This window comes from Heptranchias perlo, chromosome 28 (genome assembly GCF_035084215.1).
Source record: "Heptranchias perlo isolate sHepPer1 chromosome 28, sHepPer1.hap1, whole genome shotgun sequence".
In the NCBI taxonomy this organism is placed as follows: Eukaryota; Metazoa; Chordata; class Chondrichthyes; order Hexanchiformes; family Hexanchidae; genus Heptranchias; species Heptranchias perlo.
Window position 1 is genome coordinate 21,820,353 of NC_090352.1, and position 14,580 is coordinate 21,834,932.

General features: G+C 42.3%; 1 protein-coding gene across 2 annotated transcripts in view; it reads right to left on the reverse strand.

Annotated features, from left to right (window-relative positions):
- The window catches only part of appbp2 (amyloid beta precursor protein (cytoplasmic tail) binding protein 2), a 60,545-nt gene extending 57,880 nt beyond the window's left edge, over nt 1-2,665 (reverse strand). For both annotated transcript variants that reach the window (XM_068008210.1, XM_068008209.1), the window contains exon 1: nt 2,262-2,665. In XM_068008210.1, the coding sequence (XP_067864311.1) occupies nt 2,262-2,399 (138 nt within the window). In that variant the 5' untranslated portion in view covers nt 2,400-2,665. The remainder of the gene's footprint in view (nt 1-2,261) is intronic.
- Nucleotides 2,666-14,580: the final 11,915 nt, after the last annotated feature.

The window sequence follows — 14,580 nt, forward strand, 5'->3', positions numbered from 1 at the left end:
ATCTGCACCTAAACTCCATTTACTCACCTTTGATCCATATCGCTTGATACCTTTACCTAATAAAAATCTGTCAATCTCAGTCTTGAAAATTTAGCCTAACCCAGCAACCACAGCCATTTGGGGGAAAGAGAGCTCCAGATTTCCACTACCCCTTGTGTGAAAAAGTGCTTCCTGATTTCACTCCTAAATGGCCTAGCTTTAATTTTAAGATTGCGCCCTCTTATTCTGGAATTCCCCCACGAGAGGAAATAGCTTCTCAGTATGTACTCTATCACATCCTTTTATCATTTTAAAGACCTCAATTAGATCATCCCGCAACCTTCTAAACTCAAGGGAATACAAGCCAATGTTCTGCAACCTGTCCTCATAATTTAACCCGTTAAGCTCTAGTATAATTCTGGTGAATCTGCAGTGTTCCTCCTCCAAGGCTAATATATCCTTCCTGAAGTGCAGTGCCCAAAACTGAATGCAGCACTCCAGATGGGATCTGATGACGGCTCTGTACAACTGAAGCATAACTTCCTCTCCTTTATATTCCAACCCACTTGCGATAAAGGCCAACATTCCACTAGCTTTTTTGATTACTTTTTGTACCTGTGTACTAGCTTTTAGTGATTTGAGTGCCTGGACACCCAAATCCTTCTGCTCCTCCACAGTTCTTAGTTGCTTGCCATTATGAAAACATTCCGATTGTTTTTTCTTGAATCCTTGGTGGATAACCTCACATTTCCCCACGATGAACTCCATCTGCCACAGTTTTGCCCGCTCACTTAATCTGTCTATGTCCCATTGTAACTTTCTGCTCCAATATAGATTGCTACATTTTGAAGCTTTATTCTGTTATCATCATCTTTCTACCTGTAGTAAGGACACCCAGAGTAAATCCATTCCATATAGTTTACCAGAACAGACATGTGTACTGATGGAACACAGGAAAATATTTTACAAATCAAGCACTTCCGATGCCATAAGTGACAAGAGCAAAGCTTGTGATTTATCAATGTCAGAGTGACCCTTGAATAAGGGTCACTTACCTTTTGGTTTATTATCTTTCTCTCATCGCAAAGTGTTCCTTCACCATGCACTCTTTGGCCAAGTGACAAGGCCACTCCAAGGCCATCACCAGTGTCACTCTTTTAAACAAATGGCTAAAGTTACATAGAGGACCAGTTATCCTAAGTTACACCATAATTCTTCTTCCTTCATTGTGGGGAAGCACCTTGTCTCCACTCAATACAGTGCAGCAAGACTGGGAACTTACCATGAAAGGAACTGCAGGTACAATCCTGCATCCCACTACCTCATCTTACAGCATGTTGGTACTATATCATGTTGCGATTACTGTCAAGTTTTTATTTTCAACTTCTTACCACAGCACAGCAGAAAAAAAGAACACATGAAATGGTCATAAATCTAAATGATACAAGGCATCATGTACCATAGCATTCAAAGCTCATTTCATGATATATTCTACTAAAACTAATAAATCAAGTAAGTTTTGGTCCTAACTACAAATAGACACACAAATTTACAGCAGCATTTTAGTTTTGTCATTTCAATTCTTCACTAAACAAATGGGAGGCAGCAATAGCTGATCACTGAAGCAAAAAAGTTTTTGCTAACCTAGCAGGAATCTGAGGGGTGATTTGGACTTGCCCAAGATAGTCAACCTGGATTTCAGTGAACGATAAATCAGCAATACATTTTACAAATAGGAATGGGGAGGAAAGAAGGGAAGAGAAGATATGGTTAAAACAAAACTACATACATAATCAGTAGAGCTGAATTGAGCAATTAGTTTTTTTCCTCCCAGTACAAGTCTGATAATTTCTTGATATTAACATACGAATAAAATCTCTCAAAAAACTTAAATATGTACATTAAATAAAAAGCTACGATAATCAAACTATACTTACTACAGGGGATTACAACATTAACACAATAAACCAAAAACCCAGTTGTGTAAATAGTACATCAACTGCAGTGTAGTGATAGATTGGGATTGTGTCATTACTTGCCCGGTTTGAAATGACAGATTATAACTGCGGCAAATGTGTTTTTTAAAAAAAATGTTAAAAATTCTTGTAACCCAAATTGCTGATAACAAAAACACCCAGCTTGTGGCCCATGTCACGGAGCATTACGTTACATTACCAGCACTGGATAACGGAGACCACAAATAACCCACTGAAACCATCTAGATACTCGAGGCAGCTGCAATGCAAAATCAAACTGAAAGCGCCGGGGGCGGATGGCCGTACCTTATAATAAACGTCAAACTGTATATTTTCGGGGAGCGAGCGGATCTCCCTGCGGGAGCGGGTGTAACTGTCCACCACGGCTGAGATTGCGGTGTTATACAGGGTTTCGGGAATCCATTCCAGCTCCACCGCCGCCATATTGTTGATGTCTTTTTTTTCCCCCCCCCCCTCAGTGGTCGTCTCACACCCCGAAGAGGCACCAACTGACCCGAGCAACGAGCCTCCTTCTCCTCGCAAAAACACCGAACTTCAGCTTTTAAAAAACTGAATCGTTTCTTAAAACTTAATTAAAATGCCATTTAATTTAAAAAAGACTTCCACCGCTTCTTCCTCCTCCCTCTTCATTTTGTACAATTTCCTCACAGGCAGAACACAGCCTAATTTTTTTTTAACGTGGTGACGTTTTCCGGGCGCACGCCTGTCCCCCACTCCTCCTACGTCATGACGTCCGAGTACGTCGTTTACGTCATGATGTTTTAAAAAAAGCGAAAGGAAAACCCGCAGTGGGTGGATTTCCGCAGCTTAACCGGGATAAATTCTCAGGGATGCGTGGAAAGAGAGGATATTACAAGCGCGGGCGGGTGGGAATAAAACCTTTGAAATATTCTGAGAATCCCACTAATTCTGTCTTGATCCATGGGAGGAAGGGACTTTTCTACTGAGGTGTTTCTTCCGGTAATATCACACTGTTCAAGACATGGGCTCAGCTTCAACATGTAAGCTGACCACACACGTGTCTACCTCTTCACCACCTTTTTCTACCCCTCCAGTGCTTCTAGTGTTGGCACACTGCTTGTCCGACATTTTGTCTTGGATGAGCTGCAATTTCCTCCAGTTAAACATTGGCAAGACCAAAGCTGTCGTCTTCGGCCACCGCCACAAACTCTGTCACACTTCCACTGTTTCCATCCCCCTCCCTGGCCACCGTTTCAGGTTGAAGTAGTCTGTTCGCCACCTCAGCATCGTATTCAACATCGAGCTGAGCTTCCGACCCCATATACTCCCATCATAAAGATCCACCTCTGTAACATTGCCCACCTCTACACCTACCACAGTCCATCTGCTGCTGAAACTCTCATCTATGTATTTGTCACCTCCAGGCCTGACTATTCCACTGCTCTTCTGGCCGACCTCCCAACCTCCATGCTCTATAAAGTTTAACTCATCCAAAATTTTGTTACCCTTGTCCTATCCCACACTAAGTCCCGCTCACCCATCACTCCTGTCCATGCTGACCTACATTGGGTCCCGGTCCCACACGATTTAAGTTTATCCTTGTATTTAAATCCCTTCATGGCCTCATCCTTCAGCATTATGAGCTCCCCAGAACTCTTCGTTCCTGTGACACTGGCCTTTTGTGCATCTCCCCTTCCTTTGCTCCATATTGACGGCTGTGCCTTCAGCTCTGGAATTTCCTCCCAACACCCTCCGCTCTGCACCACCCTCTCCTCCTTTAAGACCCTCCTTAAAACTCAGCTTTAGGTTATCCCTCATAATATCTCCTTCTTTGGTTCAGCATCCATTTTTGTCTGAATACGCCTCTCTGAAGCGCCTTGGGACGTTTTTCTATGTTAAAGGTGCTACATAAATGCAGGATCAAAAGCAAAATACTGCGGTTGCTGGAAATCTGAAATAAAAACAGAAACTGTTGGACTCAGCAAGTCAGGCAGCATCTGTGGAGAAAGAAACAGAGTTAACGTTTCAGGTCAAAGACCTTTCATCAGAACTGGAAGATGACCCTTTTAACATCTTCCAGTTCTGATGAAAGATCGTCGGCCTGAAACGTTAACTCTGTTTCTTTCTCCACAGATGCTGCCTGACTTGCTGAGTATTTCCAGCATTTTCTGTTTTTATATGCTATATATTATATGAATGCAGGTTTTTGTTGTTATTGCTGTTGCTGCTATTCAGGTTATCCCCACCCTATCTCGCTGCACTACTATTGTTTACTTCACACAACCCTTTTTGATATATATCAATGACCTGAACTTGGGTATAGGGGGCATAATTTCAAAGTCTGAAGATGATACAAAGTTTGGAAACAGTGAGGAGGATAGTAGCAGACTTCAGGAGGACATAGACAGACTGGTAAAATGGGCAGACAAATGACAGATTAAATTTAATTCAGAAAAGTGTGAAGTGATGCATTTTGCAAGGAAAAATGAGGAGAGGCAATATAAATTAAATGGTACAATTTTAAAGGGGATGCAGGAACAGAAAGATCTGGGGGCTCACATACACAAATCTTTGAAAGTGGCCTGACAAGTTGGTAAGGCTGTTCATTTCTAGGCACCGCACTTTAGGAAGGATGTCAAAGCCTTAGATAGGGTGCAGTAGAGATTTACCAGAATAGTACCAGGGATGAGGGACTTCAGTTATGTGGAGGGACTAGAGAAGCTGGGATTGTTCTCCTTAGAGCAGAGAAAGTTACGGGGAGATTTAATAGAGGTGTTCAAAATTATGAGGGGTTTTAATAGAGTAGATAGGGAGAGACTGTTTCCACTGGCAGGAGGGTCGATAACCAGAGGATACAGATTTAAGATAATTGGTAAAAAAAATCCAGGGGGGAAATGAGGAGAAATTTTTTTACACAGTGAATTGTTATGATCTGGAATGTGCTACCTGACAAGGTGGTAGAAGCAGATTCAATAATAACTTTCAAAAACGAATTGGATACATACTCGAAAAGGAGAAATTTGCAGTGCCATGGAGAAAGAGCATGAGAGTGGGCCAAAATGGATAGTTCTTCCAAAGAGCCGGCACAGATACGATGGGCCGAATGGCCTCCTTCTGTGCTCTTTGATTCTACGATTGCATAACCCATTGCGCCCCCTCCTTGCCAAAAGCAGAAATCTATTGTCGTAACAGGTTACTTTGTTGTAAAATGATCCAAATTAATACAGTGCATGGACTACTAAACTAGTGCCTCTATTGATCATTAGTTATGACATTATACACAAATGGGATGAAAATAGTACCCAGTGCTCCCCACGGTTCAATAGCCTGCTGTCTCTCACTAAACAGAGATGTCACATGTGAAGATTTGGTACTTGATCGACGTACAGTGCCCATGGAACCATACCCCACCCAGGAGTCAATGCCATCAGGAGGGCAAGAGCGGAGCAAACTGGCTGAAAAAGGAAAGGGTAATGTGGTGCCAATACTATTCAGAAGTATATATAATTGTAGATTTTTGTTCCGTCCAACAGGATTTTAATACACTCGATCATGGTGCTGATCCTACTGCTCTGGAAGTGGCACGGTAGTGACGCTCCTTAATTGATTCTATGTTCTGCAGCCCAAAATTTTAAAAAGCATAGTACTAAGGCCCTAGTCCTCGACTGGTCTAGGGTCCCAAAAAGCCTTTGTGTTATCAGCTTTTTTTTTCATTCAGGTGCTAATCTGGCCTGTCAAAAAGGCCAATTTAAGTATTGGCAACACATGCGACTATGTGGAAATACCTTTGAACCAAGCGTGTATTTTTTCCCATTGTGCCGTTGAATAAAATAAGTTTTTATTGTTGCAATGCTGCAAATATTAATTTACATACATAAGCAAATTGTTTTCTTATTACTCATTGAGGAGAAACAATATTTGTATGATATGATTATCATTTGATCCCTCAATGGATATTTGTCTGACTGACCTGTTTCTGGATTTGTTGCTAACTCAACATTGTAGCAACATTGCCAACAGTTGTTGGCAGTAGTCCCTCCTGCATAATGCAACGACATCAATGATTACCTATCACTCCAGCTTAGTATTTTTGCTTTATTTTCCACCTTATTCACTCACTTAACTCTGTAGATTGTCCCTCTTATACAACATATCTGAAAACTGGTGGGCATTTTTAAGCTTTACAATTTTGAACTTAATTTTTTAATTAATTTTTTTTTTAAATGTCCAAAAATTATTAAAATCAGTAGTAATGAGACTCCACATTTTAGAAGTTAATTTTCAGTGCCAGAGAGGTTGTTTGGCGGTCATTGTTTACCATGCCGTTAAAAGTTAGTTTACATCTAAAAAACTCAGCGTACCATTTTTGTGGCGTGATTAATTAGTTTCCAGCTGGGCAGGAGAGAAAGTTGGCGCTGGTCCATTGATTGTAGCCAGCAAGGTCCCTTTAACGTGAATTTTTCACATCACCGATGAATCAGGAAGAGCAAGTTCTGGATTTCCGCGTTTGACTGCGCATGTGCGGTCGCCAGAACTTGCTCTTCGATTTGCACAATAATAACGGCGCTCACCATTATTTCCGACCCAATGAAACAGGGAGACCCACTCTCTGCTTTGAAATCTGAACTGAAACAAAGAAATATCAGAAAAAGTATCTTTCACATTCAAACACAATTTTCAGTTAAGTAGCTTTCAAAGCAAAGAGTCTGCCTAACTGATTTTCTCAATACCATTTTTGCACCTGTGAAACATAGCACCTCTGGTACAAGGGGTGAAAATCTCCCCCCTCCCCCCACCCACCCACCCCACACACTCATTTCAAAGGTCTTGGCTGGGTGAAACCCATTGAATTGCCAGTTATAATTATTAACTGAGTAAACTGTGAGTCTTTTTCTCACTTGCTGAATAATAGCGTAATATTACTTCTATGCTATAGGACAGGCCCCTGTCTATGTAATTGACACAGAAAGAATAGAAACTCATTAACACCCTATTTACATAGCTATGAGCCACAGATATGTATATTCCAACTGGACAGCTTTTGCTCTGTTAGAGTAGTAACTCAATTTAAAGTGACGACAGACATAAGCTCCCATAACTAAATATTAGAAATAGAGCCAAAAATCAAAAAACTGCAGGCGCTGGAAATCTGAAAATAATAGAAAATGCTGGAAACACTCAGCAGGTCAGTCAGCATCTGTGGTGAAACAGGTGAGCTAACATTTCAGGTGTAGACCCTTTGTCAGCATTGGAAAAAGAAAGACTAGCATTTATATAGTGGTTTTCACAACCTCAGGATGTCCTGAAGCGCTTTACAGCCAATGAAGTATTTTTTGAAGTGTAGTCACTGTTGTAATGTAGGAAACACGGCAGCCAATTTGCACACAGCAAGGTCCCACAAACAACAACGTGGTAATGGCCAGATAACCTGTTTGAGTGATGATGAAAAGCATTTAAAAACGGACAGGACAAAGGGAAGGGAAGAGGGAAAAAACACACATATGAGAGAGAAGGTACATTACAACAATGGCTTCACATCAAAAGCGCTTCATTGGCTGTAAAGTGCTTTGGGAGGTCCTGAGGTTGTGGAAAGCGCTGTATAAATGCAAGTCTTTCAAGTCTTTCTTTTAGAATTACCTGTAAAGGGCTTAAACGGAAGCAGGAAAAACCAGCAGAGTGAAGAAGGCTACAGCGGCCCAGAAGCCTAGGAGAGGAAAAAAGCAGGTCGACACCAAGAGTGCAGACTTGCTTCCATTTCTAAACGGAAAATGCTGGAAACAGCTGGTCAGGTAGCATTTATTGTGAGGCAAAAGTTGACTACTACAAGACACTTTGATTTTAACAGCTATCCATAGATGCAAGACTTTAACAGTCAAAAATATTAGACTTGCCAAGTAGCACAGGCTCTTATTATCTCCTGGTCAGATTCTCCCAGATATGAATCCCAAGATTAATTTTAATTTGAATGCTCCTCTAGGCCCCACAAGGAAACCTTGCACCCCCCCCCCCACCACTGCCCTGAGCACGCTCCCCCTTTCCCCGACCACAATTCCCCTCCCTGAGTCCTCCGATCCACTTACCTTGTGCCAGGGACCATTCTGAGCTGAGATGGTGCTTGTGCTTTGTTTCTTTTTTTATTATTCGTTCATGGGTTGTGGGCGTCGCTGGCGAGGCCAGCATTTATTGCCCATCCCTAATTGCCCTTGAGAAGGTGGTGGTGAGCCGCCTTCTTGAACCGCTGCAGTCCATGTGGTGAAGCTTCTCCCACAGTGCTGTTATAAAGGGAGTTCCAGGATTTTGACCCAGCGACGATGAAGAAACGGCAATATATTTCCAAGTCGGGATTGTGTGTGACTTGGAGGGGAACGTGCAGGTGGTGTCGTTCCCATGTGCCTGCTGCCCTTCTCCTTCTAGGTGGTAGAGGTCACGGGTTTGGGAGGTGCTGTTGAAGAAGCCTTGGTGAGTTGCTGCAGTGCATCCTGTGGATGGTACACACTGCAGCCACAGTGCGCCGGTGGTGAAGGGAGTGAATGTTTAGGGTGGTGGATGGGGTGCCAATCAAGCGGGCTGCTTTGTCCTGGATGGTGTCGAGCTTCTTGAGTGTTGTTGGAGCTGCACTCATCCAGGCAAGTGGAGAGTATTCCATCACACTCCTAAGTTGTGCCTTGTAGTTGGTGGAAAGGCTTTGGGGAGTCAGGAGGTGAGTCACTCGCCGCAGAATACCTAGCCTCTGACCTGCCCTTGTAGCCACAGTATTTATATGGCTGGTCCATTTAAGTTTCTGGTCAATGGTGACACCCAGGAAGTTGATGAAGGGGGATTCAGTGATGGTAATGCCATTGAATGTCAAGGGGAGGTGGTTAGACCCACTCTAGTTGGAGATGGACATTGCCTGGCACGAATGTTACTTGCCACTTATCAGCCCAAGCCTGGATGTTGTCCAGGTCTTACTGCATGCGGGCATGGACTGCTTCATTATCTGAGGGGTTGCGAATGGAACTGAGCACTGTGCAATCATCAGCGAACATTCCCATTTCTGACCTTATGATGGAGGGAAGCAGATGAAAATGGTTGGGCCTAGCACACTGCCCTGAGGAACTCCTGCAGCAATGTCTTGGGGCTGAGATGATTGGCCTCCAACAACCACTACCATCTTCCTTTGTGCTAGGTATGAAGGTATGACTCCAGCCACTGGAGAGTTTTCCCCCTGATTACCATTGACTTCAATTTTACTAGGGCTCCTTGGTGCCGCATTCTGTCAAATGCTGCCTTGATGTCAAGGGCAGTCACTCTCACCTCACCTCTGGAATTCAGCTCTTTTGTCCATGTTTGGACCAAGGCTGTAATGAGGTCTGGAGCCGAGTGGTCCTGGCGGAACCCAAACTGAGCATTGGTGAGCAGGTTATTGGTGAGTAAGTGCCGCTTGATAGCACTATCGACGACACCTTCCATCACTTTGCCGATGATCGAGAGTAGACTGATGGGGCGGTATTGGCCGGATTGGATTTGTCCTGCTTTTTGTGGACAGGACATACCTGGGCAATTTTCCACATTGTTGTAGCTGTACTGGAACAGTTTGGCTAGAGGCACGGCTAGTTCTGGAGCACAAGTCTTCATCATTACAGCCGGGATGTTGTTGGAGCCCATAGCCTTTGCACTCAGCCGTGTCTGGATATCAAGTGGAGTGAATCGAATTGGCTGAAAACTGGCTTCTGTGATGGTGGGGATATCGGGAGGAGGTCAAGATGGATCATCCACTCGGCACTTCTGGCTGAAGATGGTTGCAAATGCTTCAGCCTTGTCTTTTGCACTCACGTGCTGGACTCCGCCATCATTGAGGATGGGGATGTTTACAGAACCTCCTCCTCCCGTTAGTTGTTTAATTGTCCACCACCATTCACGACTGGATGTGGCAGGACTGCAGAGCTTTGATCTGATCCGTCTTTCATCTAATCTACCTCTCCTTCTAAGTGATTCCTTTGTGAAATAAGTGAGTGCGCTGGCTGGCTGGCTGCAGGTCTCATTGACACATCTGATGAGATGCTGGTCCTTGGGCTATGCATTTTGTGGACCGTGCATTTGAGTCAGCCATGTGGTGGCTGACTGGTGATGATTCCTTTCAGACACCTCCTCCCATGCCTGTTACATTAGGCACTTTGTGGGAGGAGGACACCATTCACATAAATTCTGCGTATACTCTCCAAAAAGTCCTTGCAGTACAGTTTTGAACCCTGGCCAGCAAAATTGGCTTTCCTCACTCTGTATTTCCCAATTTACTGCAATGTTGCCTATCTTGTGTTGTTTCAGATGCTTAATGACCTTCTAATTATGGTTCACAACAGATTAACAGGATTACTTTTTTTTCCTTTTCAATAGCTGTCCCACAATGCCAAAAATTTAGCTCACATGTTCAGTCACAACCAGAAAACAGCAACATTTTGAAATGGCCAGCAGAAGTAAATTCTCCCCCAAAATTTTGGTAACCTCAAAGAGCACACAAACCACAACTTCTAGACTATGATTTTCCTGGTTGTTCCAGGAACTTAGCATGCCTGAAAAATTTGATATTTTAACATAACAACAATGAAGGTGGAAATTTCTCACTATTATAACTAAAAGTAATGCTGCCTTAATCAAATGGGTATTTTGTAGTCAATTTGTATTTCAGTGCTGCCAGATTGTGATCATTTTTTCCTGTGCATTATATATTTTATCTGTATTCCCTTGGATGATTTTCTTGAATAGATATGTGAGTTTGAATGACAAAATTGAAATGATAAAACTGTTAAGATATTTTGATTTAAGGTTAAAATAAAACATTTATATTTTACTTCTACTGTAAGATTTCCCACTACTATTTCTAACTACTGTACCACATTTTCTGTTTGAGTTGTGAATATCCGGGGCAAGTCACTATTAGTGAGGTTCTGGAATTTGTGATCAGCCAAACTTTTCTCATAAGACCTTTCTCCCAGTTTCTCTCACTTACTCTCTATCTTACTTAATTGTTCTCTGTACTTGCTTTCTCTTTGCTTTTTTATCATTCTATATTGGACGGTACACAGAGTTTTCTTTTGTACCCTACTCAGCATTGTTATCAAATCAGGTTTTGACCTGGACAGTGTGTTCTTTCAGTAGGCAATCCAGAAATTTCAAAACTTTTCACCGTTTAACACAGAATTTTATTTTTCCTGCTTCTGTGCTTTATCATTAGCAAAGAAAACACCAGCATTCAAGCAAAGATTACACTCCCCTGCTCCTATCATGCCCCCTTTTCAGTTTTTGCCTTAGAAAATGTGACAACCCTGAACTTGCTGCATAAGAAATATTCAATAATAGACAATGAAAAACGGTGAATGATAAACATCTGAAATAAAAACTGAAAATGCTGGAAATACACAGCAGGTCAGACAGCATCTGAAGGAGAAAGAAAGGTTTGCTGATGAAGGGCCCCATCTGAAACATTTGTCCATCTTTTTCTTTCAGATGCAAATTGAGCTGCTGTGAATTTCCAACATTTTGTGTTTTAAAAAAAAATTGTACAATAAATAGCTGCTTTTATATTGATGCTTGTTTAGGTTGTATTCTCTCAGACCGCAGCCCTTGAGCTGGTTCCCAGCGTTTACAATCCCTCCCTTTTATCCCATTAGCCAAAGTGTAGACCGACAAGAAAAAACTGGGTGTGCAATTCTGTCATTGGAACAAGTGAATTTGATTTAGTAGTGTAAATGCTGGAATCCAAACTAAACAAGCATTAGTATAAAACAGCTACAGACGCTGAGATACATATGGAAGTACATAGGACTGAGGCACGTGACGCTGAGGTACATAGCATTGAGGGATAATCTAGTGAGTATAATTTAATCAAAATAATGCAATATACTGAGATAATAGTTTGCAAAATCCATTGGACCCTAAGACTAAATTATAACTTTTAACCCATTGCAAATACTTGTCAGTTGACATAATATGATAATGGATAGTCTCATTACTGTAAAATCTGTTTTTTATGTACTCTAATCAGTCTGGCCTGAGCTGAGCTGGTCGATGTCAGACCCAAGAAGCTGTCAGTTATTTTGCAACCTATATTTCTATGCTTCCCTCCCCGACGGGAAGAACAGATAGAACTCTCAGCAGGGGAACAGATGGAGTTAGTATTTCTTTTGAAGCTGAATCTTACCATGGCTGGATTCTGAGAACTGTGCAAATTAGAACTGTGCTTCCACGAATACTTTCACCTAAAGAAGAAGACCACACAAAGAGCTTGATTTAAAGCAATGTTTATTGATGTATCTGCTTTACAGAAGAACAGTGCTGAATCAGTGATGCATGGGTGCAACAGGGAAATGAGAGTTCATCTTTAAAGTAAACAATTAAAAATTCTTGGCATTGCTGGTTTTGTGACTAACATTCGATACATACATATGTTGCATAGTTAACTTCGTGCACAATGTAATTTGTAATCAATGAAATAGAAAATCAATAAAAAGCAATTTTTATATAAAAGAAAATATACTAACTGCAAATTTAAAGAAAAGCAATAACAGGAGAATAGATCTAACTGTGTGCTCCTTCTAAATGTATCTCCATTGGGAAGAAGGAGTGAGGTGGTTGGTTGCTGAGGGCCAGTATCTGCCTCTAAGGATGGAGGTAGTCCATTACCTCCTTGTGCTGAGTCAGTAGATGGCCATGCAACTATAGGCATCGTGAGTGTTGATGAGATGGCTGCCTGGGCCTGTATATAATATAATACATCTGTAGTCATTGGAGTGGGATGGCTGGGTGAAATGGATATGGCTTTGCTTTGAGAGGCAACAGTATCATCAGAAACTCTTGTCATTCTTCTGCTGCTGGGTACCCCCTCAACATAGCCAGAGATCTCTATTAGAGGATCCGTGTCTTCAATGAAATAGGACTGGATGTATCTATGAAAAGTCCATTGTTCTCTCAACCCTACTTTGAATCCTTACAGAAGGCATCTTAAGACACTTGAGTGCTTCCACCAACGTTCCTTACGTAAAAGCCTTCAAATTCGCTGGATGATCATTAAACCAATGTGTTTGTCCTCTCAAAAATTGAAACAATCTCGATGTTTTCTCCTGGAAAAGCCGATAGTTTGCTGGCAGAATGAACAACAACAACTTGCATTTATATAGCGCCTTTAACATAATAAAATGTCCCAAGGCGCTTCACAGGAGCGACTATCAAACAAAATTTGACACCGAGCCACATCAGAGATCTCGGAGGGTCGTAGGGCTGGAGGAAGTTGCAGAGATAGGGAGAGGCGAGGCAATGGAGGGATTTGAAAACAAGGATGAGAATTTTAAAATCGAGACTTTCCCGGACTGGGAGCCAATGTAGGTCAGCGAGCACAGGGGTGATGGGTGAACGGGACCCGGTGTGAGTTAAGATATGGGCAGCAGAGTTTTGGATGAGCTCAAGTTTATGGAATGTGGAAGATGGGCAGCCAACCAGGAAAGCATTGGACTAGTCAAGTTTAGAGGTACCAAGGCATGGATAATGGTTTCAGCAGCAGATGAGCTGAGGCAGGGGTGGGGATGGGCAATGTTACGGAGATGAAAGTAGGCGGTCTTGGTGATGGAGCAGATATGTGGTCGGAAGCTCATCTCAGGGTCAAATAAGACTCCAAGTTTGCAAATGGTCTGAAGTTAAAGTAACTTTTAGCAGTTCCTATTGATCATTGATAAGCCTGTGAACATTCAGCAAGCAGGCACCTTGTGTTGGCAGCATTCTTAGTATTTGTTGCCATATGTAATGGGATGCGGCACAAGGGCATTTCCATGGCAGCGTTACATAGTGCCCATGTAAAACATGAGCATGCTGTACACTTGAAAAGTACACAATTTATTGCTTTAGTGCTGCGTATTTTCTCTTCCTCTGTAATGTTGCCCTAAAAGTTAAAGTGAAGTGCCTTATAAGGCAACATTGTAAAATTAAGTAAAATATGAACAGTAATTAGCTTGGCAATCTTCCTGAGACTAACATACTTCTCACCTGCTGCTAGGTTTGTAACACAATTGAAACAGCATTGACACTTTCTGGCATCTGCTGTGGCATTGCTTTTCACTGGAGGGTGGTCCTCATTTCTGAAACAGAGCACCCTTTGCAGAACCTCCTTCAGCTGCATCTCCAAAGTTGTTTTATTAAATCGTGCTGTCCTGATGTGTGCCCTTGCTGCAGCCATTTCTCCCCTTCTTCGGGAGCAGCTTTTATATGCTGCTGGTGGCTGGCAGATCACCCACTCCTTGAAACTAGCCTACTCCCAGCGCAATATGTGATGCGTGCTGAGAGCATGACAAATATATTTAAAGCTGACTTTGTATTATAGCACAAGGTCATCTCTTCACACTGTGGGTGCACACAGCACACAAGGCATAACATAATCAGCCCTATGGTTTCCTGATTGTTGGCCTACATTGACTTTCGCCAGTGAACTGCAACTTTCAGAAAACTGCATGTGCGCAGCTGCTTGGCTGTTGCTCTGGTGCTGGGACATCCCCTCTGCAATGTGAACAGGACAGATTCCACAACTGCTGGCATTTGGGAAGCTTATGTGATACCTTGGAGGTTTATTTTATTGTTCCTAGTCAATATAATTTTTTTTCTAAGTTTGGACTGGGAA